Source organism: Hylaeus volcanicus, chromosome 5, assembly GCF_026283585.1.
Source record: "Hylaeus volcanicus isolate JK05 chromosome 5, UHH_iyHylVolc1.0_haploid, whole genome shotgun sequence".
NCBI classification, from domain to species: Eukaryota; Metazoa; Arthropoda; class Insecta; order Hymenoptera; family Colletidae; genus Hylaeus; species Hylaeus volcanicus.
The window spans coordinates 517100-544837 of record NC_071980.1 but is presented as its reverse complement, the minus strand read 5'-3'; the positions used below and the strand labels follow the sequence as shown (position 1 = coordinate 544837).

The 27738-nt window shown below is 43.7% G+C and overlaps 4 protein-coding genes across 16 annotated transcripts; 3 read left to right on the top strand and 1 right to left on the bottom strand.

Annotated features, from left to right (window-relative positions):
* The first annotated feature begins 1 nt into the window (after position 1).
* Positions 2-18992, top strand: LOC128877635 (E3 ubiquitin-protein ligase lubel). Of its 8 annotated transcripts, none has more exons than XM_054125109.1 (20): positions 3-147; positions 2496-2585; positions 2731-3129; positions 4364-4564; positions 4808-5035; positions 5096-5571; positions 5657-6891; positions 7531-7775; positions 7877-7972; positions 8262-8405; positions 8755-9111; positions 9200-9383; positions 9506-11256; positions 16174-16371; positions 16560-16838; positions 16925-17014; positions 17123-17279; positions 17396-17726; positions 18287-18455; positions 18813-18992. In XM_054125109.1, exons 1-20 carry the CDS (start codon positions 142-144, stop codon positions 18840-18842), a joined length of 6666 nt encoding a protein of 2221 aa, XP_053981084.1. In that variant the 5' UTR covers positions 3-141; the 3' UTR covers positions 18843-18992. The 8 variants fall into 8 exon arrangements, with proteins under 8 accessions (XP_053981088.1, XP_053981090.1, XP_053981089.1 ...); XM_054125110.1 differs by lacking the exon at positions 18287-18455 and adding an exon at positions 18061-18229; XM_054125116.1 differs by having other exon boundaries at positions 4-147; positions 9506-9585.
* On the bottom strand, positions 18973-20830 carry LOC128877639 (uncharacterized). 4 transcript variants are annotated; one of them, XM_054125122.1, is made up of 3 exons: positions 20540-20830; positions 19833-20030; positions 18973-19747 (listed from the first exon to the last, which is right to left on the bottom strand). In XM_054125122.1, exons 2-3 carry the CDS (start codon positions 19919-19921, stop codon positions 19141-19143), a joined length of 696 nt encoding a protein of 231 aa, XP_053981097.1. In that variant the 5' UTR covers positions 19922-20030; positions 20540-20830; the 3' UTR covers positions 18973-19140. The 4 variants fall into 4 exon arrangements, with proteins under 4 accessions (XP_053981097.1, XP_053981100.1, XP_053981098.1 ...); XM_054125125.1 differs by lacking the exon at positions 20540-20830 and adding an exon at positions 20156-20533; XM_054125123.1 differs by lacking the exon at positions 20540-20830 and adding an exon at positions 20233-20533.
* Positions 20831-21027: 197 nt separating this feature from the next.
* LOC128877638 (type 2 phosphatidylinositol 4,5-bisphosphate 4-phosphatase) lies at positions 21028-23202 on the top strand. Its single transcript, XM_054125121.1, has 7 exons — positions 21028-21331; positions 21419-21594; positions 21666-21899; positions 21972-22181; positions 22248-22388; positions 22488-22542; positions 22664-23202. The coding sequence occupies exons 1-7, from the start codon at positions 21247-21249 to the stop codon at positions 22747-22749; spliced, it is 987 nt and encodes a 328-aa protein (XP_053981096.1). The 5' UTR covers positions 21028-21246; the 3' UTR covers positions 22750-23202.
* A 140-nt stretch (positions 23203-23342) lies between these two features.
* Positions 23343-26825, top strand: LOC128877637 (X-ray repair cross-complementing protein 5-like). 3 transcript variants are annotated; one of them, XM_054125119.1, is made up of 13 exons: positions 23343-23846; positions 24024-24134; positions 24193-24407; positions 24490-24618; positions 24703-24781; positions 24864-25001; positions 25175-25331; positions 25409-25542; positions 25611-25754; positions 25838-25983; positions 26115-26360; positions 26470-26614; positions 26693-26825. In XM_054125119.1, the coding sequence occupies exons 1-13, from the start codon at positions 23826-23828 to the stop codon at positions 26705-26707; spliced, it is 1680 nt and encodes a 559-aa protein (XP_053981094.1). In that variant the 5' UTR covers positions 23343-23825; the 3' UTR covers positions 26708-26825. The 3 variants fall into 3 exon arrangements, with proteins under 3 accessions (XP_053981094.1, XP_053981093.1, XP_053981095.1); XM_054125118.1 differs by lacking the exon at positions 26693-26825 and having other exon boundaries at positions 26470-26686; XM_054125120.1 differs by lacking the exons at positions 24490-24618; positions 26693-26825 and having other exon boundaries at positions 26470-26686.
* The last annotated feature ends 913 nt before the right edge of the window (positions 26826-27738 follow it).

Below are 27738 nucleotides of genomic sequence, written 5' to 3'. Positions count from 1 at the left end.
CCGTGTTACCAAAATAGATTTCGGCTGCGGCAATGCAACAGCTCCCCTGTAAACGAGCGCCGCGGAGCAGTCGGAAGCAGCCAGTACCGTGACGACCAGTTCCCGAGGAAAACCGGAGAAATCGCCTCCGCGAGGTCCCACATGAATGTGAGTGCTGATCTTCCTTTCACGAGTGCATTATCCGGTGCATCGCAACAACGCCTCAGACACGGGGCATAGTGCGTCTTTTGTTCTCCACGGCGCGTTTTCAATCGTGATGCATCGGCCTGAAAGTGTTGGAGCGCGCGTCCTCCCTTCGATCCTCTCCGAGATGGACAACATTCTTGTCTAGATGAAAATTTCAAACAAAAACGACGAAAGATGAATAACTCAACTCGTGCCGCCTGCGTAATAGAGAAGCGCAATAGAGAACGACAATTTTGTCCAAATAAGAATTTTGCCCATCTCCGCGGGGAATCCGCCTTCCCTTCCCTATTCGTGGCGCCAATTACGAGAGTCGACGGAAATTATCGTTACGCTTAAAAACGAAATTTCACCGAGTTATACTTTCGCTGGAGGAGACAAAAGAGCATCGTAAGAAGCACAATCGATGGTTCGTTGCGAGGCTAGATCGCGGAAGTGGCCGCGGGGGATCTCACACAAAGTTCCGCGTTTTGTCCCGTGCGCCACAAACCGGAAACAGGAACGACAGATTGGTTAGTTCGCGAAGAAGACACGCGATTCTGCACATGGAGCAAATCGTACGCGATAATAAAATACGAGAATGTTATTGCGTAGATAAAAAATGTTTTCAGAAGAAACTGTAAAGAAGGTGACTAGAAGTTTGGAATGGCTCCAACTTTGGCAGACTTTAGCAATTTCATCGAGAAATAGTGTCCCGCGAAGAAGCGTGTGCGCTTTCATCGCGCGACAAACTTTCGTTTAAAATTAACACGTCGCGTGTAAGATCCATTGACTTGGCAAATTTGAACGTCGACGAAAGCCTTCTCCAGCCTAGACCATCGGGTGCCGCGAGGCTAAATTTATAATTCTTGGAAATCGGATGCTTTGTTGCTCTCGTTAGTGGACAGAATAGCAGCATAGAACAAAAGAGTTCGAACCAGCGGGAAGAACAGAAGGGGTAAACGTTCTAAAGATACGTATGGCTCTACTTCGAGGATCTAATTCACGCGTGTGGAACTCGCATGCGGCTACGCTGGCTGGAATCGCGGATAGAAAATTATCCGTCGTCCCTGCGACGTCGGCGTCGTTCCCTTCGATATCCGGTCGACTAGACGCTTCTTTTATCGCAATGTAGTGGGCTACTCTTTCGTTGTATAAACAAATTAAATTTGTCCACTTTGTTTACAATGAGATTTGTTTACTTTGTTAGATATGTATCGGTCCACAAAATGGCCGACACGGATAGAGAATCTCGTGTTTCTAGGCAACGGGCAATTATTCGATATAAATTATAGCGTTCTTGACCTAATTGCAAGGTCCAGTCTTCTCGAGCAATGATTCTTACTTGATAGAGACAGATGTATATAACATCTTTTGTCAAGCTCGCAAAAACCACGGTATGTCTCGTCATCGGCGTCATTTGGAGATTGTTTATCTCCTGCTAATGCAATGACTCGTCCCGCACGTGTGAATTAGCTCGAACTTTGAACACGACCGCGCTCCGTCGTTTCACGAGGACGAAATTTTCATCCGCTCGCAATTCTTCGTGAAAGGCTAACGTAATCCGTTGAAACGGTTGAATGAATACGCGAAAATAAACTGACGATATTTACGAATTCCTCGCATTAGTGTCAACGTGAAGACATATAACGTCGCTTGTGTCCGGTCGGCTCGATTTTATTTCTAGACGCGGAACACAGACTTTTCTCCCCTCGAAAATAGAATCGATTTCGGTCGGTTCCGGTGGAGGAATCGGTCAGGTGACGTCACGCTTTCTCGAGGATCCACTCGAGAAAAAAATCTCGATTGCGATGCATCCTCGAAATTACTCGGCCACCTAATCCAAGGTGCGATGACATGAATTCACGCACGGCTTGGCAGCTGTACGCGAGTCAACGACGCTGCCAGCTTGTCTCGACGCCTCGATTAGAAATTGCGTGTAAAAATGCGGCCCACCGATAAACAAAACCTGCTTCTAATGTAATCCAATTTAATCCAAGCGTCGAGGTGACATTTTACTAATGTCGGAATGAATCACCCTCGTCGGAATGATTCCACGGATATCGGTGATGCCGCCTTCTGCAAACGCCAGAGAACGTGACAGAATGCATACTTTACAACCTTATTAGGAAAATCATGAGCTGACTCAGGAAACGTAGATCTAGATAAGTCGCGTAACCATTGGATGATCTCATCGATGCCTTACGTTTTTCTGCTAAATGGGAAAAAGTACCATAAAGTGTGCGCTCGGATAATCCTAATCTTAAAATATCAATCAGTCGTTTTGTAAATTACTCCGATCGGTATTAAATACTGATCTAATTCTGTTTTAGAACCCGGGAGCTGAAAAATGGCGCCCAATGGCCATCTCGAATCCATCGACCCGGTTGCGCATGGCAAGATCCATGCCCCATTGGGTGCTGGTACGTACAGTGAACTCGATAATCCTGACATTTATCCCTTTCGATCAAAAGTCTAAATTGTTGCGTAACTCGTGTCGTATCGTTGGTTTCCACTCGGTGATGTCAAAGATAGAGCAGTGTATAAAATACGTAAATATTTACAAAGGCACAACAACAGAAGGAAACGGAGCAACAACGACGACCACCGACCCCGCCAAAGATACCCCCACCGTCGCTCTCCGGAGACTGTGGCGACCCTGACTACGAGATCATCGAATTCCCGACCCGACCGCAAGCGCAAAAATCCTCGACGCCGATCACGAAAGCCCTGAAATGCGTCCTCTGCGGCACCGAGAACGTGTTCGCCCGATGCGACGCTTGCAACGGCAACTACTGCGAGGCCTGCGACGATATGAATCACAAACACCCGAAAAGGAAGGGCCACGTGCGAAGACGTATTCTCACGGATCTAGCGACGAGAACTCGACCACCGCTACCACCCAAGGGGGAGAATTCGTCGAATCCACCCCCGATACCGCCGCCACGACGAAATCGCAAGACTCAGGTAGGATGCATTCTGGCCTGAGGCTTTCATCCCTTTCCGTAAATCTTCTTCCAGGACGACTCGTCGACCTTAGGTACCATCCTCGAAGCTGTCCGAAATCGAATCAAGGGATCGCTGAAGGATTCGATTGCGATCAGCGGAAACCAGGTTGCGAGAGTCGCGAGTCCCATTTTATGACAATCTTCGTCGTTCCTCCGAGTTAGTTGTGGTCCCAGTGAGATTAGTTCCCAACGTCAAACGTTTCAGCGTTTCTGTGTACTTCCGGGTCTGTAACAGCGACGAGTGGCAACTTTGTCTCCGGCGATTCGAGTCGTTACGTTTCTTTTACGTCGTTATGCATTCGTAGATTGTTAACTGTTACTCGTTGTTGGTTGTACAAGCATCGAACGACACCCAGTCGTCTTGTAGAAAACGTCACACCGGGGCAACGAAGATCGTTAAGCGCGACGATCGACAGGAGCCTCGTACTGCCGTACAAGATTGCTGTTCCGTGATGCGCAGAGATTTTATTGTATATTGTCGTTGGTAGTTTTTAATATACCACGTTACCGCAAAAAAAAAAACACACCTGCCGTATTCACTGAACCCGTTTCACTCTTTCACTCCGTCGACGAAGAAACGGCGGGGAAACAAACGAACAGGGGACGTGGTGATTCGTGCACGCTTCGCGTTGATCAACGCCGGCACCGACGCGACCGTGAATATGGCAGATCACGGTGAACACGATCATTTTTCGTCGTCCACCATCCACGATCCACGATCCACGATCCACGATCCTTTGCTTCGTTACTTGGTACATTACATACTCGTTCATTTAGTATATACAAACTCTACACACATTATTTTCAGGCTACGATACTTTGACTCGATGCACGATTTCTCTTTTGATCGAATGATTATATATTTCATGGCGAACCATTTCCACCTGTGTTGTTTACACGTTATCTTTTCTTTGAGTTGCGAATTCAGTTCCGCCTCGTCGGGGGCCATTATTTCACTTTGTTCACTAACGCTTTGTTTACCAATCGATTTAGTCGCAATTTAATTTTAGCAACGCTTCAGCTGCGACAGGCACTCCACGAAGACCCAGCGTTCTCTTTTTATTTCGATTTTATTTCACACCGTCCACGCAATCACAGTAGAAAAATGCATCCGCACAGTTCCCGACAACGACACACCGAGCACTGTTCAGCTCAGCTCGACTGTGTAATAAAGTTCAGGTTTCCGCGCTTAGGCTAAATCAACGCAAAACCAGGGACCCACGAATCTCTCCTTGATCGAGAGAGTCGGCAGCTTGAAGCGAACACTTCCGAACACTCCCAGACCTCTATCGGCGACGATCGACGCGAAAACTGTGTCGAAATCTACGCAATCGGTCAACACCGCTCCCATCGAAGGATCCGGATTAGGCACCGACAAAATGTCCACGCTACAGGTAACCTTCACCCTTCGACCGTTCACGGGATGACCGCGACACCTTTGCTGGCAGTTTGTAAACTGGCTCGTGCACGGTACAGGTTTGCAAAAGGTTAATCCGCAGGTTTGCCGACTGATAAAAAAACAACCGTTCGTAATGTTCCGCGTGTAAGCGTGTAATCCTGTGGACAAGCTACTGGAAACCTCTATCGTGTGCAGGCCGTTTAAGAAAGACAGGAAATAAATAGCTGGAAACCTTTAGGAAAGATACAGGAAATATCAAGAAGCGATGCGAGCGCAAGACGCCAATAGAAGAAGGCATACTTCTAGCGACATCGCGAGAGACACTTTGAACACGAGGCCGATGAGCATGGGCAGCCCTAAACCAGCCCCACCAGTCCCACCTCCGCCACCTCCTAGGTCTATGATACAATCGGCGAGCGTTTGCGATTTATCGTCGTCTCACATGTGGAACCCTGGAATGCATCAGGTAAATATTAATGGCGTAAATGCAAGAATAGAAAATATAATACATAATGTTGTTGTTCAGGCACAATCCATGGCACACCTAGGTACAGGCGGCCACATGCCAATGATGTGGTATCCTCCAAACGCCCCCTGGGACATGACTATGGGTGGTTCCACGATGAGTCTAAACCACCCAGCGATGTGGGGTTACCCCATGGGATATCCTCCATCGCAAGTGCTACCGCCGCATTACCCAGGATCTCACTCGCGGCCCCACAGTCCTGCCCGAAGTCTGAAATCTACAAGAAGATCCAGAGCACCTTCCCCTGCGCCCAGCTTGAAATCCAGAAAATCGTTAGTCTCGAGGTCGCGATCCAGAAGATCTCAAGGATCGCCGTCAGACGCGAGTTCCGAGGACTCTGGGGAATCCGATTTTGACGACAGACTATCGCGCAGCTCCAGAGGTACCAGACGCGGCAGCGTGTCCAGGAGCACCAGGCACAGGAGCTATCACGAGGATGACACCAGCAGGATTCTGCTGGCCAGAAATCGTCGCGAGTAAGACTAGTTTAAAATTTGTCCAGACCGTATACGGTACCGATTAAATCCTGTGCTTTTCGATGACAACCTGGCGTTCTTTTAGACGACTGATGTCGGAAGAAAGGATGCCCAGCACCGAGAATCAGTGGTCCGAAAGTCACCCGAGCAAGAGATACTCAACGTCGACCAGAAACTTGGACGAACTCCCGAAAAATACCTTGAACGCCCGCAGACGATACGATCAGGACGAACGTAGATCGTCCAAGGTGGATCCTCGACTGGACCGCGTGCAAAACGGAAGTTACCGCGATAGGCAACGACGGAGCACCGACGATGAGTCCTCCGATAGAAAATCCGCCCTGCCAGGTCGTTCCAGAGTCACCAGCTCCTCCGACGATCATTTCGAGAGGGTAGACGTTACGCCACGGCGAAGGAGCGACGAGGTTCCGAGAAGAGCGTCCTCCTCAGCGAAGAGGGATGGGAGGTTGGATGACCTCGAGAGATCCTCTCGCAGGGACTCCCGAAGATCCTCCATCGACAGCGACGCGCAAATCTCGAGGAGAACTCCTTCTCGAGACGCGTTGTCCAAGAGAAGCCAGGACGTCGAAAAGGTAAACAAGGCAGACGACGAAACCACGTTCCGTACGATGGCGAGGAATCGACAAAGTTCAAAAATGAAAGAAGAAACTTTGATTAGAAGAGAAGTATCGCTGGACGAAACGGACAAGTCACCTGTCGGTCAAAATTCCACAAGATCGTCCATGGATTCCGACATTCAGAGCACCAGAAAAACGCCATCTCGCGATCCCGAGCCTAGGAAATCCCGGGAGACCGAAGACAAAGAAACGTCTCGACCTAGTAGCGGGAACCGAGAACCGGAGAGTCGAGAAATCAGACGTTCCGTCGAAAGGGAGAGACGAATCGAAGAGATTCCTCAGAGAAAAGTGGAAAGTCCGACGGTTAAACGTCTGGAAAGCCCTACCTCGACGGAAACGAAAGCGAAGAATAACGTTGCGTCCAAAGGTATCCCAGACGAGCAGACAACAGCGATGGAGATACCGAAGGAGGAATGGGCCTGCGAGCACTGCACCTTTATAAACAATATAAAGGACCGCGTCTGCGTGGTTTGCTGCAAAACAAAGAGCAGCGCGTTGCCACCGAGCAACGAGGAGAATCCCGAGGACGTTCCAGGCGGTTTCAGCGAGATCCCCAAAAGCGAATCCGCGACCACGTCCAGCAACCTTAGCAATCCCAGCCCCGACATCGAGAAAAGGACGAGCCTGTTAAAGATATCGAACAGCGAAGAGAGCGGCGATAGTGGCTCCACGAGAAACAAAGGTAGAGCTAGGCGCAAAATCAGCTTTTCGTTTGGCACCAAATCGCAAAAATGATTTGCCGCAACCAGTGTTATACCTGTTGCCTTTATCTCCGACACCGAGTGTGTCTTCCTTTGTCTCGAACCGCGAAAGCATCGCGTCGCGTCGCATTGGGTTGTATGTTGTGCGTTTGTCCATCTTCGTTTCTCTCTCTTTCTTTCTTACGAAAAGATAAACACACTACCGGATTGTCCTCCCTCTCGATGTATACCCTTGAATGAATAATAAAGAGACATGCAAACTGTTTCGTACGCTGTTCAGTGGGAACCAAATGCATAGTCGTATTTGAAATGAAGCCACTCTTCCTCGTTTCTTTCCTTTCGTCGTTCGATCATGTCTGGTGCGTTATTATTCATTCAAGAGGAGCTAGTTTCAAGCACGGCCGTGCATTTGGCTGCTGTTCTTTTCGATCCTGATGAAAACGTCGCGTTGGTTCGAGTTTGTTCCATTCCGTTGTGAACGCTCCAAGATTAGATTTTGCGTCGAGCAACTTTTCCGTGTCCTAGCCTTTTAAAACTGCTGTTGTTGTAACAGACCTCGAGTCTCGAGTTCTTAGAGTACTCTTTAAGATTGTCCTTGACGCAGTGACTTAAAATTACAGATACCCCGACGCTGGAAGACTCGTCTGCGATCGTCGCGGAGAGCACGCTTCCGGAATCCGCGACGCCATTAATACCGAATGATTCGTCAGCGACTACCGAGAGCACGCGGAGTGTCTCCTCCACAAAAATAAACGATGCGGAGCGACAAATGTCGCCCATAGAACCACCCATGCTAGGACAAATTCATAAAAGTTACTCAGTTTCCACGGGAACGTCTCCGCCGCCTCAAAATATTTCGACTCAAGTAAGAGTTTCATTCTATTTAAGACGCGTTAGAAAAGTCACGCTCGATTCGACGATAGAAGGGAGCGAAGATTCGTTATCGAAAAAAAACACGGCTTTCAGACGTACGACTACCTTCCAGCGAGAGGAAGCACGGGATTCGCAAGATCAGCATCAGTCTCGAAGGGTCTATTGTACTACGAGGACAGCGACGTGGAGGTAAAACGCGAGATTGGACGAAAAGAGAGATTCGACTCGATTCGATTCGATCCGCTTCGAAGCACAGTTTTGTAGTTTGAATGCTCCCAGTTATTTTCAAACTTGTATTCGGGTCACGTTATTAGTAAAGCGCAGGGATCTCTCGAGAGCTCGAGGAAATTCGACCGAACGAGTCGCTCCTCGTGCGAGCCGAAAGTGCCCTTCAATTTTTAATGACGCGTCTTGAATACGGACCCGTGCATAACGTAACGGTTTAATGGAAGACAACCATTCGGAGCGTCTGTTCCAGGAGCAAACCAGATTCGCGAACAGCCCCGATCTGTATCCGCGCGTCAGTCAGGAACAGTATCTTCAGCAGTTGATCGGTGGGCCAAGCAGGGATCGCACGCGACGGAACTCCATCGACTCGACCCACCTTTATTATCGTTCCAGGGTAAACTTGACGCCTGTTCCTCGGGAATCGTTGGTTTCTAATCCCACCTAATCCTCATCTCTGCTTAACAAGATTTTAGTTTGACGTAGCCTCGGTGTGAACGTAGGCAACGTTACATTGTTCGCAGCTGCGATATATTTGCCACCACCCGCCCACAACTCCAACGAACTTGTTTGCGCTTCCGTAGACGACGATCCATCAGTTTGATCGTAAACAATGTTTTTGTTTGGTACACATGGTTTTATTTTTATAGACTAGCTGTTGAACCTGTAGCATCGTTATCGTTATCGTTATCGTTATCTTTGCACAGAAGGCGTCTTACGACGATCTCCTCCGTTTCCTGTTCCAGGAGCCCAGCCAGCCCAGATACATCGAGGCAGGTCCTAGTACTCAAGGAGTTTCGACTTTGACTCGACAAGGCTTGGAGATTGTCCAACTTCTTCGCGAAGCTGAAAGACAAGGCTATACCACTGACGACGTGCAGGTAGCGCTATCGCAGGGTGCCGCCAACCCTATCGACTGGCTGAAGGCGCAATGGCCCCACTTGGTGGAGACGGTGCAAGTACTGGCAACCACTCATGGCAAGGAGCTCAAGGAAAACAACGTCGGGCCACTGACTGCCGTCGAAGCGAAGGAGGCCTTGAGATTTGCCAAGGGCGACGTTTGGAACGCCGTCGCAGTCGCCGTTCAACGACGACAGCAGAAAGTAAGAGTTTCCTAGAGATCCCTTTGCGCTGGGTCTCCGGATACTATCCCTGATGTTTTCGATGAATATCAAACATGATCTTCGACAGTGCGAGGATATAATGAAGAAAGGAAACTTCTCTACGGCGGAAGTCGTGAAAGCGCTCGAGAATAACGACGGCGCCGAGGACGCGGCTTTATTCGAGCTACAAAAGAACCAGCTCAAGCCGTTTTTGATGAGGATCTGGGGTCCTCCGGTTGGGGTGGAGAACGACGAGGCTGCACCGCGGGAAGGTCAGCGAATCTTTCACGTTGGAGCATTGGTTATCGGATTCTCTTCTCTCTCCAGGGAGAGATCTCACTTTTTTATTAACGTTCCGTATTCTCGAAAGTGTCATAGAACGTGATTGTTTTAGATGCGGCAGGTGCGGTCGGTGGTGGAACGGGTGTTACCCAACAGGTTTCCAACGTGTCGGACTCGGAAGCGAGGAAGCAGGTAATGTCACCAATCGTTGAAAATTTCGTGGCGTTGCAGGCCGACTTTCAAAAGCAACTGGCAGCCCTCAGACAACTGACCGATAACTGGCAACACGATAAAGACCCCCTGAACACACTCGGTAATAAGCCTGATAATCTGTACGAAGCTAACGATGGCGATCGAACCGTTCTAATCGATAAAAATCTGGTCCCAAGGGCCGCGTTAGACCTCGATGTACCCGCGGCCGCGGCCATTAAAACGCAAGAGAAACGCCATACGATCGACCTCGACGGAGAATCCACGCAAACAACCTTAGATCAAATAAGCAATCCCGCGGTTCGAACACCCGATGCATTCGTTGCGATCAAAAATCTCGATCGGGACGCTTCCGTAGCAAATCTAGTCGAGGTAAAGGCACGAGAAACTTGGAGCCTGTCGGAAAATTTGTCCAAGCAAAATTTACATGAAAAATTAGATGAGAAAACGATCGACCTTCTTGTCGCGACTAAAGATAAGGAGATTTCGGAAACCGATAAAGAGACTAAGAATCGATCCAACGAGTCACGAACGAAAACGAGCGTCGAGAAAAATAAGCCTTCAACGGGAATAGAACCCGTGGCGAACGATTCGAGCAATGCGAGAGAACCTATGGAACGCACGAAGAATGTAGCTCCAGAAGTAACTGAAACGAAACACGAAGAAATGCTTCCTTCGTCCAAGGAGACTCTAGATTTTCCTGAAAGGGCCGTACAAGTAGATAAAGCTTCTTCGGCTGAAAGCTCGAGCATCCCTCTGCGATCTAATCCGCTGGAGGGCAGTTTATCGGAGAGTAGTAAACTGGAAAATCAAGATTCCCCGGAAACTGACAAAGCTGACGAGTACAATTCGTTAAACGAAAAGATGTCGCAGAATCGAGAGGAAGAGAACCCTGGGAACGCCGCAGCGCTCACCTCGACAGAGACTGACGTACTCCGTCAGCCATCCGAAACACCTGAAAGCGAAGAATCGATCGAGCTCGCGAACTCGACCAACGGAGAATCATCCGCGATGCTCGAAAAACTAGAATCGCCGTCTATCGCGCCAGGAAGATTCTCTTCGACGGAACAAGTCCCGCGAAAAAGCAACGAGACGCACGTGGCCACGGTAGAAGCGTTGATATCCGCCGTAAAGTCTCTGCCCGAGCACGTACTGGGTTCTTTCATGTCGGCCATGCAAATACTATCGCCGAAGAAATCTATCGAGGAAATCGATCGACCGAAGGTTCTCGACGCAGCGACTAGAATGGAAGGAAAAGGGAGAACGGAACCTCCGGGTCTAGGAGTTCCGAACGAGGACGATTCCAACAAAAATGAAAACGAAAGTAGCAAGAAAGTTGGGCCGCAGCGGGCAGCAACGAAAGAAGCTGCCAGGGGGATAAAAGAACCCTCGCTCGACACAATGGAATCCGCGACGTCCGAAACGACCGCCACCGACATCAAAAAGCTGCAGGAACTCGAAACGGTACGTACGAACGAAAAAGACGCTGTCGCGGCGCGAACTAACGCGAAAGGGAGGATAACGGAGACGCTGGAAAGAAAATTTGACGGTAACGAGGTCTCGAAGGACCTGTCGAATCAGGAAGCGGAAGCGGCGCCATTACCGAGCCAAGAGACAAAAGGGACAACGATAGCCGCGAACGAGCTGGCCAAAGTAAGTTTGCAAAAATGTCATCCAGAAGTTACAGTCGATGGCGCTAACAAAACTCGAGAGGACGATGAAAAAGTTAACAATCCTCGGGCTGCAGCTACAGCTGCAGCCTCGAGCGATGACGCAAACATTTTTAAAGCTGATTCACCTCATCGTAATCACCTCGACGCGCATTTAATTAACACGAGCGTTCGATCGATTCGCGAACAATCATCCGCAAAGGAAGCTGGCAGCTCTTCCGTGAATAATCCTGAAGATTATTCGCGACCTAACAATGCATCGAACGAGCTGCTCGTCGTCGACGAGATCATTGGCGCGCAATCATTATCACTCGAGACGTCAGCCGCGGTCGGCGACTCGGAAACGTCTGCTCGTGAATCATCCGATAGGCGAATGAATCTCGCGGATATTCGGAGCAGCGATGATAACAGTGTGGAATTAATCGACGGTAGTTTAACGGATAAACATTCTGTAGAGATTGCAATTACCAATGAGCTTAGATCGTGCGCTGGCGAATCGACTAATTTCACAGTAACACCATTACCCCTGGCTTTCGCTATCGAAGCTACTTCAATTTACGAACTTTGCGAAGCTCGCACTGATCCCTGCGCGCCGATGCTGGATCGCAAAATTCCTCGCCAGAATTTTGAAATTGTTACACTGGGAATTTCCGAGAATTTCGAAATTCTTGAGGAGGTTTCCCAGAATCCTAAAGATATTCGTGGAGAAATTCTTGCAGAACCTATTTCAGGGATATCCAAAATTAATACACAAGACACGATACAAGTTTCCGAGGATTCCAAAATTATTACACGCGAAATTTCCGACCATCCGAAAATTCCCTTTGAAGCGATCTTCGAGGATCCTGCGAACGTTCTTAGTGAAATTTCTGTACACCCTGAGACTATTATTCATCGAGCTTCGGAGGATTCCAAAGATTCGGAAACTGTCACAGATCAAATTTCCAAGGATTCCGAAGTTCTCGCGGATGAGTTTTCCAACGATTCCGCATCCACTGTCCAGATAATTTCCAACTATCCCGATTCCGTTACTCGAGAAATATCGATAGATCCCGAAACGGAAACTTGTCGAGTGTCCGATGAACCTACGATAGTTGTCCATGCAATTTCGAAAAATTCTCAAGCTCATCTCGAAGCAGTTCCCGAAGAATCCCATAGCACTGCTCAAGAAACACCCGAAAAGTTCCAAACGGAGACCCATAGATTTCCCAACGAGCCGAAAACGATTATCCACGAGCTGTCCAAAAACGCTTTGCACGTATCCGAGAAAGTAGAGCAACCTATCTCTGTTGCATGCCATATTCCTCAGCCCGGCGACAGAATCGATACCCGTCCAATAACTTCCGTAAGTAAGTCGTTAGACTCCGAAGAGAATCCTGCTCGAATCGATAGTCAATCGCGAACAAAAGAAAGCAAATTGATATCGATCTCTGCCGAGCAACTTGATAAGGTAACAAAAGACGTCTGTTCGTTTCAAGTTGAAAATGATCTCTCAGTTATCGAGGAACAGGATCTCAACAGAGAGGATGCGGATGGAACAAGTAATTCGAAAGATACGTCAAAGTTGGAGAATTTCTCATCGGTCGCAGACAATGAAAGGCTCCCGGCATCCGTGGAAACCTCTACGATATCGAACAACCTCGAGGCAAATAAAACCTCCGGACCACTCGCGAATATCGAATCGACAATTTTAACTGTTTCAAGTGACTCTCGCATTACCGACTCGTCGTCGAGTTCGCGATCGCATACTTTGGACGCCAAATCCGCCGTTAACAAGCTAAATTCTATAGACGTTAACAAAATTCCGAAAAATCTCTTCGATCCTAATAACGTTGTCGATACGTCGCGCAACGCGTCCGACTCGAGGACGATGAGCCACGATGGGATTCTTGAAAATGATTTCAATTCTAACGCGCCCGACAATTTTAACAAACCAGCGAATACGACGGCAACGGATTCGAACAACAATGCGCCTGATTCGGTATCGACCGACGGTATCTCCCACAAAGTTCAAGTACAAATTGCGAACAGAGATTCTAACCTGTCCGTAGACGATAGCCTCGTAAGCTCCAGGATGCTCGTCGCACGCGACTCGAACAAGGACATCGATTCAGATTCGAAAACAAGGATTAAACAGATGGATCCAACTGTAGGAAATTCAAACGACGTGCCGTCCGACGGAGTTCCAGAAATCATAGAAATTCAAATAACGGAATGCCCCATGATAGCTGTGAACGATAGCGCGCCGATAAAGACGCTGAAGAACGTATCCAACGTCGAGGCAGTCGTAGCTAGCGAATCGGTAAAATTGGCAACGGAAAGTCAGACCAAAAAGAGCGAAACGATCGCGGCTTCTAGAGAAAGCGTCGAGAACGATGTAGCTGATGCAAATGGAATCGATAAGAGCGTTGCTCCTCGAGTTGCAGTCAAGGAGAGATCGAAATCTCCTGGCAAGAAAGTCGGCAGAAGGAGGTCCCCCGTGAAAGTCATCAAAAAACCGACCAACATACCGAGAAGAAATTTCGGAAAATCGAGCCCCAAAAAAGCGATCGTCGCGAAAGCTAAGGACGTAGCGGCTGACATAACTCTCAGATCGATTCTCCCAAGTCAGAGGACACCGAAAAGAGAACTCGTGACAAAAGGAGTGTCGAAAAGAGTTCCATCCATCGTCACGACCAATAAAACAGAATCGTCAACCGTAGCGGTTCAGAAACAAATTTCCAAAAATACTAAATCGAACAACGTTGCATCGACGACAGAGAAGAGGTCGAAAATCTTGCGGACCATCTCGAAAGGCTGCGAGCAGATCAAAAAGTCGATAATACCTCCTGTACAACCTAGAGACAAAACCGTAAAAGTACTAACAGAGAAGAAGAAAGTACCAGCGTCGAAACCGAAAGCTTCCTTCTTCTCCAAGATCCCCGTCTTCACTGGGAGGTATCGTCCCGCGAAACAGGCTCCCAATAGCGTGAATAATACCGCGTCGAAAACTGCGGGTCAACAGTTTGCCGAAAAAATGAGTTCAAACGCTTCAAAGATAGAGACGGAGCAAAAAATCGGCTCCAGTAAAAGCAATATGTACTCGCGTGTCGGAAAAGTGGATATAGCGAGATTGGAGATTCCCAAGAATAACAGCACGAACGAGAACAAGAAACAAGGTAAACCTAGGCTGGACGAAGCAGTTGAGTTAAACGAAGAATTCTCGTCGATTGGTCTGACTTTAAAAGATACAGATTCCAGCGAAGAGTACGAGCTGGAGGGAGACTCCATCTTGGACGAATCCTCGGATTTTGAGAGTGCAGCAGAGTCTGACATATCGATCACGGACAGGCAGCTCTCCGACCAGAGCCTGGAGAGCATAGAAGAATTAACCGACGCCGAGATATTGCTACAGGAGACTATTAACGCGATAAAGGCTAAAATATCGGACTCTGAGTTGGAGAGCGAGGTCGAGTACAGCGATATCGAGAATCAGGAAGACTCAGACTCCATGGAAAGTTGCGTGGAAGAATTGATCCCATTGGAAAGAGAGGGCTCGTCGTTGGAGGAACAAGAGTTAAACGAGGAAACGATCGAAACCTCCGAGGACGACGAGACTTTGAAAGCCGACGACGTAGGCTCGAGAGTGTCCACAAATATCAAAGACCCTCTCCAAAGACCTCCGGTTACAAGTAACCAAACAACGAAGAAAATAAACGATAACGTTAAAAAGATGGCTAGGAATGCCAAGTACTTGAAGCAACAGGGAGATACGACAGACTCGAGCGACACGATCAGAGGAAAGTGTTCGAGGTCGAAGAAAAAGCTACTGATCGGCTCTGTTAAGATCGAGCAAAGTAAACTGGGCCCGAAAAATGGGAGGAAAATATTAAAACGTGGGCCTGAGAAAGGAACGAAAGCGAGTCGTAGAGCTAGCACGGGTAGTGATAGGGGGTTGGAACAGGGAGAAACGTCGAAGAAACGGTTCTCCTTGGTGGCCAGTTGTATCCGTCGGTTCGAGGGCGAAGAAAAGACGGAACGGGAATACGTGGAAAGTAGAAGCGACTACGTCACGACGGCTGGGTCTCCCAAAACGGACAGGGAGGTCAGTAAACGTCAGTTGTCAGAAACTGCTCGTCGATCCTCGACAGGCCAATGTCTACAAACAGCTCGAAATATTAAGCGAACGAAACGAGAGAAACGGTATCGGGATATCCTCGACGGGGTGTCCGGTGCGCAGGATTTCCACGTGCAGTGATTTTCCGCGGCAGTTTTCCTGTATAGGGAAGAATTTGAATCGTCATCGCTAATCATTGCGCCAATAAAATACTCTGAATTACGTGTAAATCCAGATGACACGTGATTAGATCAGTGGCCCTGGTGGCATTAACTTTCGCACGTGGAAACTCTGCATCGGTCTTAACCTTGTTTCGATTGTACTTTTCCATTTGATTCGCGTTCATCCTGTTCTCGAGGTAAGTACTTTCTCTTTGTTTCTTGTATCGTGACTAATTTTCATGTTTCATACGTGATCGTGTTGCTTGTTTATTCACGCGAGAACGTTCATCGTCGCTCATTAACGCATTAACGTTCCTTAATCACTCTTCTGGCACGCACGTAACGAATAATGATTAATATCGCGGTATCGTTCGGTCATCGAGAAATTTCAAGAGCTCGTTTCTAGACGTTGGTGGAGTAGTCTCTCTGTCGTTCTTTTGCATGGTCACTTTCCTCTCGCATAGCTCATCGCACAGATATCCGTCCAAAAATACGCACTCATCTTCGTAGATTCGACATCGTTCGTTGCGCACGGATACTTTTCTATTAAAAGTATCGTACGTATACTGTAATGCACTGATTTAATGCTAGGTTGGATGATAAGAACACGGAAATTTTGACGAGTACTTTGTTGCTTTCGCAGAGAATCGCTCGTCGTCTGTTGGCCGAAGGCAAGGCTTCGAACTACGATCAGGCGGAAGTCGCTGCTAGCTTGTTGGCCTTGAAATTTGGGGATGTCGAGGCTCTGCACGCGGCCAAAGAATGTTCCAGCGTGGAATCGGCGCTAGCTTTCCTACAGCAAGAGTGCGAGCTCTGCACGGGTCGTTTCGCCATGAGCCAGGTGAACAAAACTCTTAGATAATTCCTCTAATTTCTCTATTGCATAATTAATACGCCAACTGAGCCTACCGAGCTACGATATCTCCTGGAATATCTTCTCAAAGAATTTACGACATTCCCAGAAAGCCACTCGGTAAATATTGTGAATCTTTTCAAAGATGATCTAAGAATATAACGTTTACTCGCCAGATGATATCCATGTTGAAATGCGTGCATCGTTGCTGCAACGACTGCGCAAAGAATTACTTTACGATCCAGATCAGCGATCGAAACATCATGGACGCGGTCTGTCCGTACTGCAAGGAGCCTAATCTAAAGGACGCAACCGAGGACGAGATCCTGGAGTACTTTAGCAATCTGGACATCCAGCTAAAGACCCTCCTGGACCCGCCTATCCACGAGCTTTTCCAGAGAAAGTTGCGAGACAGAACGCTGATGCAGGATCCGAATTTTAAGTGGTGCATTCAGGTGTTCCGTTTGCACGTGATATTCGATTCGATATTCGATAGGCTTTCGTTGGGTAATCGGTGTATAATGTAGCTGGTGAATTTCAGTGTTCGAGCGGATTTTACGCGGATCCGGATCACAAGCGACTGATTTGTCCCGATTGCCGGTCGGTTACGTGCGCCTTCTGTCGAAGACCGGTACGTGCAAACGTTGACGGGTTCGCTAATCGCTTCGCTCGAAAATTAAGCGAACATTATGCAATCGCACGCAAAGCATCCTCTCAAGCGGTGCTGTTTCACTTTCAGTGGGAGAAACAGCACGAAGGAATTACGTGTGAGCAATTTGCCGCTTGGAAAGACGAGAACGACCCGGATAATCAGGCCGCAGGCTTAGCCAAGCACCTGGCGGACAACGGCATAGATTGTCCCAAGTGCAAATTTCGGTACTCCTTGTCTAGGGGAGGTGAGAACTCGAATCGACGCTAACTCGATCGAACCTTAACATACGATATTACTCCTACATCGTATCAACGTTTGTAACAACACTGGAATTTCAAAGTTCACGACCCCCTGCCGCAGGTTGTATGCATTTCACGTGCAGTCAGTGCAAGTACGAGTTCTGTTGCGGTTGCGGCAAGGCCTTCATGATGGGAGCCAAGTGTTCCGTGAGCCCGTACTGCGCGAAACTGGGCCTGCACGCTCATCATCCGCGAAACTGTCTGTTCTATCTACGCGATAAGGAGCCCGCGCAGTTGCAACAGTTGCTGAAAGATAATGGAATCGAGTACGACACGGACGGTCCAGCTGGGGAGCGCAAGTGCAAAGTGCAGTTGCAGAAAGAGACTCCCACCGGTGTCGTGGACGCGGTATGCAATTCAGACGTCGTTGAGGGACACGCTGGCTTGTGCAGGTAACTCCTTTCTTACCGTGAAACTCCGTCTGTGACTCTATTAACGAGACAACTGCCTTTTCTCGTTTAACGGTCTCTCCTGCGAGAGTAGAATGCTACCGCGGCCTATGAAATATTGGATCGTTCCTCCATGCTAGAATAATAAGAACCTATACACTCGTCGATGAGGATATTTGCTCTTTCAATTGGGACACCTTTTGCTGACCTCTAGCTCTACGCGACACGAGTCGGGCCCCTATCCATCTCCAAGATTCCCCATCCTATCGCATCACTCTATGTACGTGCCTTTACAAATGGCCTAGTCATTCTTTAACGAGTCCTTCCGACGTTCAAGGATCCATTACATCGAATACCTAGTCCGAAAAATTCGAAAGACTCAACTGGAGCCCCTACCGTTGCTAAACGTGGACGATCTCGAAACATGCGTGAGACGCGCAGGGTCAAAACTACCCCCGAATTGGTACGGACGCGAGCCAGAGCATTACAGGAGAGACTTGGCCGAGGTAAACGAAGAAGCATCGTGCATGGCATGACTAAATTCTGGGTACTTTTCCCCGCAGGCAGCACTACATTGAGTACTTGGCGGGCCTGATACTGAAGGGCAGGTTGGACCCCGTGGCAATCTTTGACTTGAACGATGCCAAGCAAGAGCTGCGCCGTCGGGGAAAAGTTCCCCCTGCGAAGGACCAGGAAATGTCCGAGCGGGATTATCTCGAGGCGTGCATTCAGGTGACTAACAACTCCTCTCCTGCACTCCTGCCCCGACACACTGACCCAATTAACAAACACGAAATGCATGAAAGCGGACCTTCACGCATGACTTTCGCAGCCGAAATACCGGCGTGGCAACGACGTCCAACGTTCGACGTTTTCAAAAAACCAAAGTATCGAGGGAAGAAATAATTGTTAAGCGATTAAACGAACCGTTCGTCTCTCGAGATTACCCAATTAATTCAACTATCTTTAATACTTGCAAAGGTAAAAAACCAAAGAAACAATTACCAAGCTAATGACATATTTAACGTTTGCGATGTCCGTATTAATAGATACAATCGATACGATACGTAATACCTAAATTCTTTACAGGTGGTGCGGAAAGAGATTCCATTGGAGTGATAGCAGAAGAAATTAATTGATATTCGACTTTGTGCGTGAAACACGTGCGCGTGCGCACACGTTGCATGTGTTGTATAGTGTATTTATTTTATTATACGGGCAGCGATGTAGAGAAGAATTTACGATTAAAGTAAACGAAGATTAAACGTTGTGTAATATTTAATGTAAAGAACGAAGTGAATTTCGTGGGTAGAAGTTGAGTGTTAAAGGAATCATAATAAAAGAATGTCGATTTTTTTCTAAACGATACATGTCGAATATTTTTGATGGAACGAGTAGAAACTTATACAACTGATTTTCAGCAAAGTTCTGTTAGAAAACTATGTAGACTTCTTCTTTTCGACGGTGTGGCACCATGATTCACGACATCTTTTAATCTATTTATATTTAATTTTTTTATTTTTTGAATTGGTGTAATAAAGTTTGTAGTGCTTTTTACTTTTTTTGTGCTGGTTTCTTTCGATCCCTCCACGATATTTTCTATACTTAAGTTTGAAATTCCAGAAATATTTAAACCTGCGGTTTTATCCCTAGATTTTTTCTTTTTTCGCCGCTGCGAGGTTTGTATACTCTCAGCAGTAGCTTTCTGTCCTTTTTTCCGCTGCGGTTTGTTAAATGGTACCTTCGTACTTTTCAAACATACCGAACACTTAAATACTAACTTATTCGTATTATTTTTTAAACACTTTGTCGCTAAGCTTCTACGAACTTTGGGTATTCTTTTGTCCATGTCGTTCATAGAGAGTAAAACCTTTCCGATGGATTTAGAAAGTGGTTTGCCATGCGATATTCGAATATTATAATCCGCAGTATTCCAAAGTGTTCCACAATATTGGCACATTGCCGCGGGTCCAAACGTTCTAGATGGTAGTTGCATTCCTTTGCTCAGTCTTCTACATTTTTGTCTGAGATTTAAAAACATTAAACATTTAATGTCTTAAATATATCTTAAATGTTACATCTAAATTTAAATAATCATACAAAGCTTACATGTAAAATGTCTGTAAATTCATACGTTCGGGACAACTCAATTTTGTAACAAATTGGTTCACATTCCATAAATGCGTTATTTTTTCCATATTAGAGGCTTAAGTGTGTGTAAAATAAAAATATTTCAAAAGGTACTGTAAATCCGCTTAACTCGTCGCAGAATATTTATGCGCAACGAAACTCGTTTACATATAATATCTGTAACAATTAAATTAGACATAATTTTTTATGAAATTAGTAACGAATAGATTTTATAGTATGAATATCGTTATTATAGGGTCTAGTGTACGTTGTCGTGTTCTATTGTGAAAAATTTGTGTTACCGAGGATTAACGATGGATACAAACAAACACAATAAACGACCTTTACATCTTATATTAGAAGAAAACAAACGTAATACCAGTAGCTCTTCGAATGACTTATCGTTTCATAATACATAATCAAATCTATGACACACCGTGTAACAGTAAACTTTTTAAAAAATTGTGTACGCATCGAGAATCCTACTCTTGAGCGGAAGCTATCAAATCTTGCTAAAGTGTGTCAGTACAGCGTAACGACGGATGATTAAGTAGTAGTATGTCTTGTAAACAGATTACGCAAACCGTCGTAAAAATAACCGATTTTTACGATATCATTACTAATTAAAAGCGGTCATTGTTGTGTTTGGTTGTGTTGTTAGAAACGAAAAAAGAAGAAAGATTAACCTCAAAACATAAAGACACAGAGAGGTCACTATTATATTGAATAACAGGACTGCCAACGTGCGAAAAGATCCAAGTGCCTGTAGAATTCCCAGGGATGCCAAAAGCGCGGAGATTCTCCGCGTTTGGCCGAAAAGATGAACGGTTCAAAGTACACTACTTTTTTTTTTAAAAAGAAAACATATCATTTGAATGAATGCTATCTTTAAAATATGCAACTTAAGATGTTGATAGATATTTAGAGAAAAATACGAATTTATTAGCTTTTGATACGAGAAAGTTCGCTATTTTATCCTATGTCAATACATTTTTTAATGTGGACCACTGTGCGTTGTGTCCGGTATGTATCTCATTTTTTTGTCTTTCATAACTCTATTTTGTGTGGGGCGACTAAGGCCGCCAGTTTCACGAATGTATTAGATACTTTACTGGCCGACTGCGTGGCCTCCAAACACTGCGCATGCGCATAACCATCTTAAGAAACGTGCAGAGAAAAATGGTGCACAATTGTGGCATCCCTGAGAATTCCTAAACTGATCCATTAGAGATCCGCCGATGTATTAACTCGGTGCGTATCTGCTTTCAAAGAACGGTTTCTGTTCTATATACGAATAAAACCGTGTAGGGTGTCGGAAAAATTCGTATTTTGTCATCCTTGTCATCCACGGACCGGGAGTACTGTCAAACAACACTTTAAATAAATTGCTGTCATGGGAGACGGCAAGAAGGGCGAGCGACAGCCGTTGTTAGAAAACGAAAGTGTCACTTACAGTTTACAAGGCAGCGATGCCACAGGTAAAATAATATTCGATCTTGTTCGCGAAAGGATTAACGAATTGTTTAATCGGATCGTTCGTTTCACGTATAACACCTTGCCTTCAGATGAGACACAAACGGCTTTTAGCACAATATCTACAATTGGACCTGATGAGCTACCTCCTTCCTATCAGTCGCTCCAACCAGGTTTGGTTACTTGTATGGATTGTCAGATTATGATAGACACATCTGATAAAAAAGATCAACGTGTTGTTAAATGCTGTGTATGCGACGAAACTATGGTACGTTTGTAAATGAATTTATCTCGCTGTAAATGTATGCACAGAGACCAAAAGTATCCTTACTTTTACAGCCCATACAAAATGCACCGCCTGGAAAAATATATAACACCTTGCCTTCGGATGAAACACAAACGGCTTCTAGCACGGTATCTACAATTGGACCTGACGAGCTACCTCCTCCCTTTCAGACGTTCCAACCAGGAAGTTTGCCTATGGTTACTTGTAGAGTTTGTCAGGCTATGATAGACATATCTGGTAAAAGAGATCAACATGTTGTTAAATGTTGTCAATGCAACGAAGCTACGGTACATTTGTAAATTAATTTATGTCGCTGTAAAAATCTGTACAGAGACCAAAAGTATCCATTACTTTTACAGCCCATACGAAATGCACCACCTGGAAAAAAATATGTCCGTTGCCCGTGTAATTGTTTACTAATATGTAAGAGCTCTTCGCAACGTATCGCTTGCCCAAGGCCAAATTGTAAACGCATTATTAATCTTGCTCCAAGTCCGATTACACCACCTGTTCTTTCCATGCCTGGAATGTGTAGGGTAGGCTGCGCTCACTGTCACGACACATTCTTGGTAAGCGTGAACGAAAAGTATGTTTGTTATGTACAATTAAATTATAACAAATACCATCTTCTTCAGTTTAACACATTGAATAATGCTTTGGCTCGATGCCCACATTGCCGAAAAATATCTTCCGTTGGTCCAGACTTTGCAAGAGGTAGAGGTATTGCATTCATCGTTGTTGGAATAATAGCCTTAGTAATCGCAATAGGTGTGACTGTAAGTATCTTTAAAACGTATAATATTTACTTACAAATTACTCCCCAACATAATTTTTGTGTATATTCGATATTGAATTTGTTATTATTTTATTTGCAGGTTGGCACGTATACATATGTGAAAAGCAGCGGTGGAATTTATGTAGCATATGTAGGTGAGTATTGTATTCTTAATCTTTAATGCACAAATTTGTCTTATTTTTTTAAACATAATGACATTTTATAACTTATCTGTATAGTAACTTACAAACGTTTTTAACAAGTTTATCATTTCAGGTGCATTTCTATTAGCACTTTTATGCTTTGGGCGCAGCATTTATTATTGTACAATGAAAATTAGTTTAATAGAAGGTCCCATGTAGTCCCCCAAATGACAATCAACAGCTGATATTTAAAACCAATTCCTGTAACATCTATGTCGCATTAATATATTTAGATCAAATGTTTATAGTAATGACAAAAACGTGTAAGTCCTGGTAGGACATAACTGGTAGATGTATGTATTCTTACACATGCATATGCGAGTATGTATTGATAATAACGCTCGTTCAACATTCTCGCATATGTATATCCAGATATACATGCCGGACAAAGAGACGTGTATCCGGTATGTGAAACATTCTCGTGTAAGGTAATCTTTCTAGAACTACTAGATGAAGATGGGGGTGTCCATTTTAAACAAAGGATTGTTCCTCTGCACTTTTATATATAAAAGCACAGGACCAATGCAACAGCCCCATAATACTGTTTTCATATATTAAAATATACTATATATATATATATAGCATATATATATATATATATGCTTTTTACATCTACAATAATAAATATATAAAATGCACATAAGTATAAAAATAAATAAAACATTCTTGCATGAATATTATTCCAATTATGAACTGCTATACATACAGCTGCATAAATTGTGTTGCTAAACCATACTTGCATTGTCTTTTAAAGTATCTTTTACAAATCGGTAATATTTAAACAACATTTTTGGATTTATGTATTATTTGGCGTGCAAGTAAAATTATATAAAAAATACATATATTAAAAAATATTACTTATTTCTTTACTATATTTTACTGCATGGTCCATATTATTGTACTCTTTGACCCCAGGAAGAATTTCTGAAACATACTAAACAGAATTTTATGATTAGTTTTTCAGACGTACGAAATTCTATGTTGTACTGATTTTTACCGAAAAAAAATTTTGAAATATTAATAAGTGTTCATTGCCAATGTAAATTACTCACCGATACCCTAGATATGTGTGTGTGTGTGTGTGATACCTACTAGCGCTGCGTGGATTTATATCCCCAACTAAAAACGTGTTCCACTTCCCCGCATCTGCGTTTGGCCCACCTGGCTTTGTTCATGTCACCATGTCTAAAAATTGTGCACACCTACTATATACGAACTAAAATAGTACAAGCAAAATGCCGCCAAAATCAGAAAAGGTTATACTTTATTATCTTTCCATCAAATGAATAAATATTTAGAAAAATAAAGTAGTTTTTATTTTATCTTTCAGTAATCATTTACTATATTTCATTATTTGTATTAAAATATTAATAAATAAACCAAATATATTTTTGACATAGTAAAGTGTAATTAATACATTCATACATTTCCAGGAAGCAATAGTATTGTTAATAAATATTGGAGTGACATGTCCCAATACCGAAAATAATTCTAGTTTATTGGAAAAGATTAAACACATTTCAAAAAGAATAATAGAAAAGAAGGTACAGAATAAGTATTAATATTGTTCAGATTTAATTATAAGCAAGTATTGTTTCACAGATATTTCTACGGCCAAAGGATGAAATCGCTGTACTACTGATGGGTTCTCCTATTACAAAGAATTGTTTAAATACAGAACATGTAAGAGAACTTACAGATTTTCAGATTCCAAATTGGGACTTAATACAAGAAATTATGAATGTTTGTGGAACAAATTATTGTTCTAATTGGATTGAAGCACTCTATGCTACAACAGAATTCATAAAAAAAAATGTGTATGTTTATAAACTATATTTTAATTTATTCACGAATTCATTGCATACAAACAAATTTCTATTTGTTTTTTTTTTATTTTAGTATCGATAATTCTATGAAAAAAGTGATTTTAATGTCAGATTTTAACGAAGAAGATGACATTATTTCGCAGTTTGAGACAGATTCGATAGCAGATCTACTTCATACGGAAAAAATTGAGTTCCTTTCAATGTATAACAAATGAATTGTATTTATACATTCGTTTATTTCCTTGTATAAAGTATTGTACATAACGTGATTACCTTGCCCTTTTAGAGGAGAGGAAGCATTAGACGACAGACCTGAAAACACTCTTAAAATTAGTGAACTATTTCTAAAAGATATTCATAAGAAGGTAACAATTCACTATTACCGTAACATTTGTATCGATAACATATGTAGTTACAATTATTAATCAATTTTTCATGTTTGATCAGATGAACAGTCAACATATAACATTTTCTAATGCTATATCCGATTTAAGATTTTATCTTGAGATACCACCAAAACCAGCACCATGGAATGCTATTTTAGAATTAGTCGATATTAAGATTCCAATCGTTAGTTATATTAAGGTAAGAAAGAATTCTAAGTTACTCTTCTTTTTTGGATCCAAAGTAACTAGTATTTGATTCGATTATTTTATATATATATTTGAGTTTTTAGTTAAAACAAAAACGAATACCCTCTTAATCGAATGCGTATCATATGGCGTACAATAATATAAAGTAAACATATTGCTTGGCAGGTAACGGATACAAAAAAATTTCCAGCATGGAAAATAGCCAAAGGCGACAAAAAAGTAATATCGGTGAGTGAATACTCGGACAGGCAAAGAACTGTGTATAACAAGGAAGAAATGGTATCAGGGTATAAATACGGAGGCGATTTTATTCCAGTTGAAAGTATATTACGAATTTCTTTCGTTATCGCTAGATTTATATGCAAACTATCAAATATATGAGTACTTTTGTAATTATAGAAACTCTAGAGGAAGCCATGAGTTACAAAAGCGGACCACAAAGCTATAAGATTTATAGTTTTACAAAGAGAAGTAATATTGGTTTGGAACATTGGTATGATTATACTACACGTATTGTTTTACCCCGATTAAAAGTATGTTTTTATAATTTAGTTTCGTTTAAATGCCTTAAGCTTGTAATATATATGACTGTATATTTTAGAATGCAGAAGATCCATTTTTTAGTCTTGTATTAGCAATGCACAAAATGGATGTGGTTGCCATTGTAAGAAAAGTTTATAGAAATGATTGTGCGCCTAAAATGGTAACGTTGTTTCCGTGCATCGATATTCCTGATGAACCATGGGTATTGCTAAATATTTTTTCAACTTTCAATAATTATCTTTTCAAATGTTTGTTACTTCATAAGGTATATTTATATTCGTGCAGTGCTTGGTAGAAATATCTTTAGCATTTGCAGAAGATCGAAGAGTAATGGACACAAGACCCATTAAATCTGTTATGAAACAGTTATCCAATGAACAGAATGAAGCCATAGACAATTTGTTAGACTCCCTAATGTTACCTGAAACGGAGTAAATATATATTTATATGAAATAGTTTCATACGAACATTTTTCAATTTTCAAAAAGTTATTGCAATATCTTTATCGTGTTGTAAAAACTCGCGTTATACGGACGTTTACTATATTTTCATATATCTTCAGAGATAGTTACGCATTAGAAGGGAGTCAATATTTTTTACCGGGAAGTGTATCGGATCCTGCGGTACAGCATAGATGGCACATGTTGTCGCATCGCGCACTTAATCCGGATAAACCATTACTGCCCATGGAAGATTACTTATGCAAAATTTTTGAAGTTCCGTCAGTGAAAGAACAAAGTAGAAGCCATCTTCAAAGAATTGCACAATTGTTTCAATTGGAAAGCATAAATCATAAAGCGGAACAAAAGTAAGGATTCGACGCATAGTATAGTAAAAATTGATACTTTTACAATACACAGGTATTATGTACGCATATATTTATAATGTAGAGTAACAAGTAATATTACTTTATTCAGAGAGGAATCTAAAAAAGAAGACAATGTACAGGATGGTAATAGGATCGAAGAGTTTATTAAAACTGATGATAAGAACGATAATGCAGACTCTTTGAAGGAACCAGTTATGTTTATGGATACATCAGACATCGATTTGGACGAACTGGTGAAACAAATAAAAGAAAAATATGCATACGCATTTGTACAATCTGTATATATAACTTAATCGACGTTTGTATTTCAGGTTGCCAATATATAATTTATGGTATTTACATAAAATGTTAACTGAATAGCTTGCAAATTCTATTAAAATACATTTGAAATGTAATATATATTTTAGCGTACAAATAAATAATTAATATATTTTTGTATGAAAATATCTTCTTACAAGTTAATATTGATATAATGTTATATAATTTTTGAAACTATCACAGTTTCCCTTGTGGGTTCCCAGTATTTTCGCTCAAATGAATAGCCATCTAGCGGTAATGATTTATCCGAATTGGATAAACCACCGATGGCGTCACTAGAAATGGCACTACTATATACAGGGTGTCCCAAAAGTCGGGGAGGAGCCGGAAATGGGGGTAGCTGAGACGATTCTGAACAACAATTTCCTTTGCAAAAATGTCGGATGGGGCTTCGTTAAGGAGATATTAAGCGAAAACCCCGACCAATCAGAGCGCGCGTAGACCGTTGGAGCGGCCGCGGTAGCGAAGGCTACGCGCTGGCGGCCGCGCTTGTACGCGAACAAGTGACTCGACGTGCATCGAAGGACATTGACGCTGCCGCCTAGCGCCGTAGCCTTCGCTACCGCGACCGCTCGAACGGTCTACGCGCGCTCTGATTGGTCGGGGTTTTCTCTTAATATCTCCTTAACGAAGCCCTATCCGACATTTTTGCAAAGGAAATTGTTGTTCAGAATCGTCTCAGCTACCCCCCATTTCCGGCTCCTCCCCGACTTTTGGGACACCCTGTAGAGAAACAGTGGGAACTATTTTCACGATGAACTTGGGCGGTTTGCCGAGAGACGGCGCCACATCGATCGGTTATTTATTTACAAAACTTGATATCAGCCAATTATTAGTGTACAAACCAACAATTAGATGTTGAATTATGATAATTATGATTTAAAATTACATTTATATGCAGAGAAAAGTAGAGCATTCAAGTATCGAATATATTTATTTTTGCATTGCCATCTAGCGGCATAATGTTGAAATTATTTCACGACCAACTTGGGCAGTGCGTTGAGAGATGGCGCCACATTTTTCGGTTTTTTTATTTATT

Excerpts from the sequence above, each read along its gene's own strand:
- LOC128877635 (XM_054125109.1), top strand. Across the intron at positions 6,892-7,530 it reads TGGCTCCACGAGAAACAAAG|ATACCCCGACGCTGGAAGAC; the intron begins GTAGAGCTAGGC and ends TTAAAATTACAG. Across the intron at positions 16,839-16,924 it reads ATTTTAAGTGGTGCATTCAG|TGTTCGAGCGGATTTTACGC; the intron begins GTGTTCCGTTTG and ends GGTGAATTTCAG.
- LOC128877639 (XM_054125122.1), bottom strand. The coding sequence starts at position 19,921 with ATGGAAAAAATAACGCATTTATGGAATGTGAACCAATTTGTTACAAAA. Across the intron at positions 19,748-19,832 it reads AATTTACAGACATTTTACAT|ACAAAAATGTAGAAGACTGA; the intron begins GTAAGCTTTGTA and ends TTTAAATCTCAG.
- LOC128877638 (XM_054125121.1), top strand. The coding sequence starts at position 21,247 with ATGGGAGACGGCAAGAAGGGCGAGCGACAGCCGTTGTTAGAAAACGAA. Across the intron at positions 22,182-22,247 it reads ACTGTCACGACACATTCTTG|TTTAACACATTGAATAATGC; the intron begins GTAAGCGTGAAC and ends CATCTTCTTCAG. Across the intron at positions 22,389-22,487 it reads TAATCGCAATAGGTGTGACT|GTTGGCACGTATACATATGT; the intron begins GTAAGTATCTTT and ends TTTTATTTGCAG.
- LOC128877637 (XM_054125118.1), top strand. The coding sequence starts at position 23,826 with ATGCCGCCAAAATCAGAAAAG. Across the intron at positions 24,619-24,702 it reads AAAATTGAGTTCCTTTCAAT|AGGAGAGGAAGCATTAGACG; the intron begins GTATAACAAATG and ends TTGCCCTTTTAG. Across the intron at positions 25,755-25,837 it reads ATATTCCTGATGAACCATGG|TGCTTGGTAGAAATATCTTT; the intron begins GTATTGCTAAAT and ends ATATTCGTGCAG.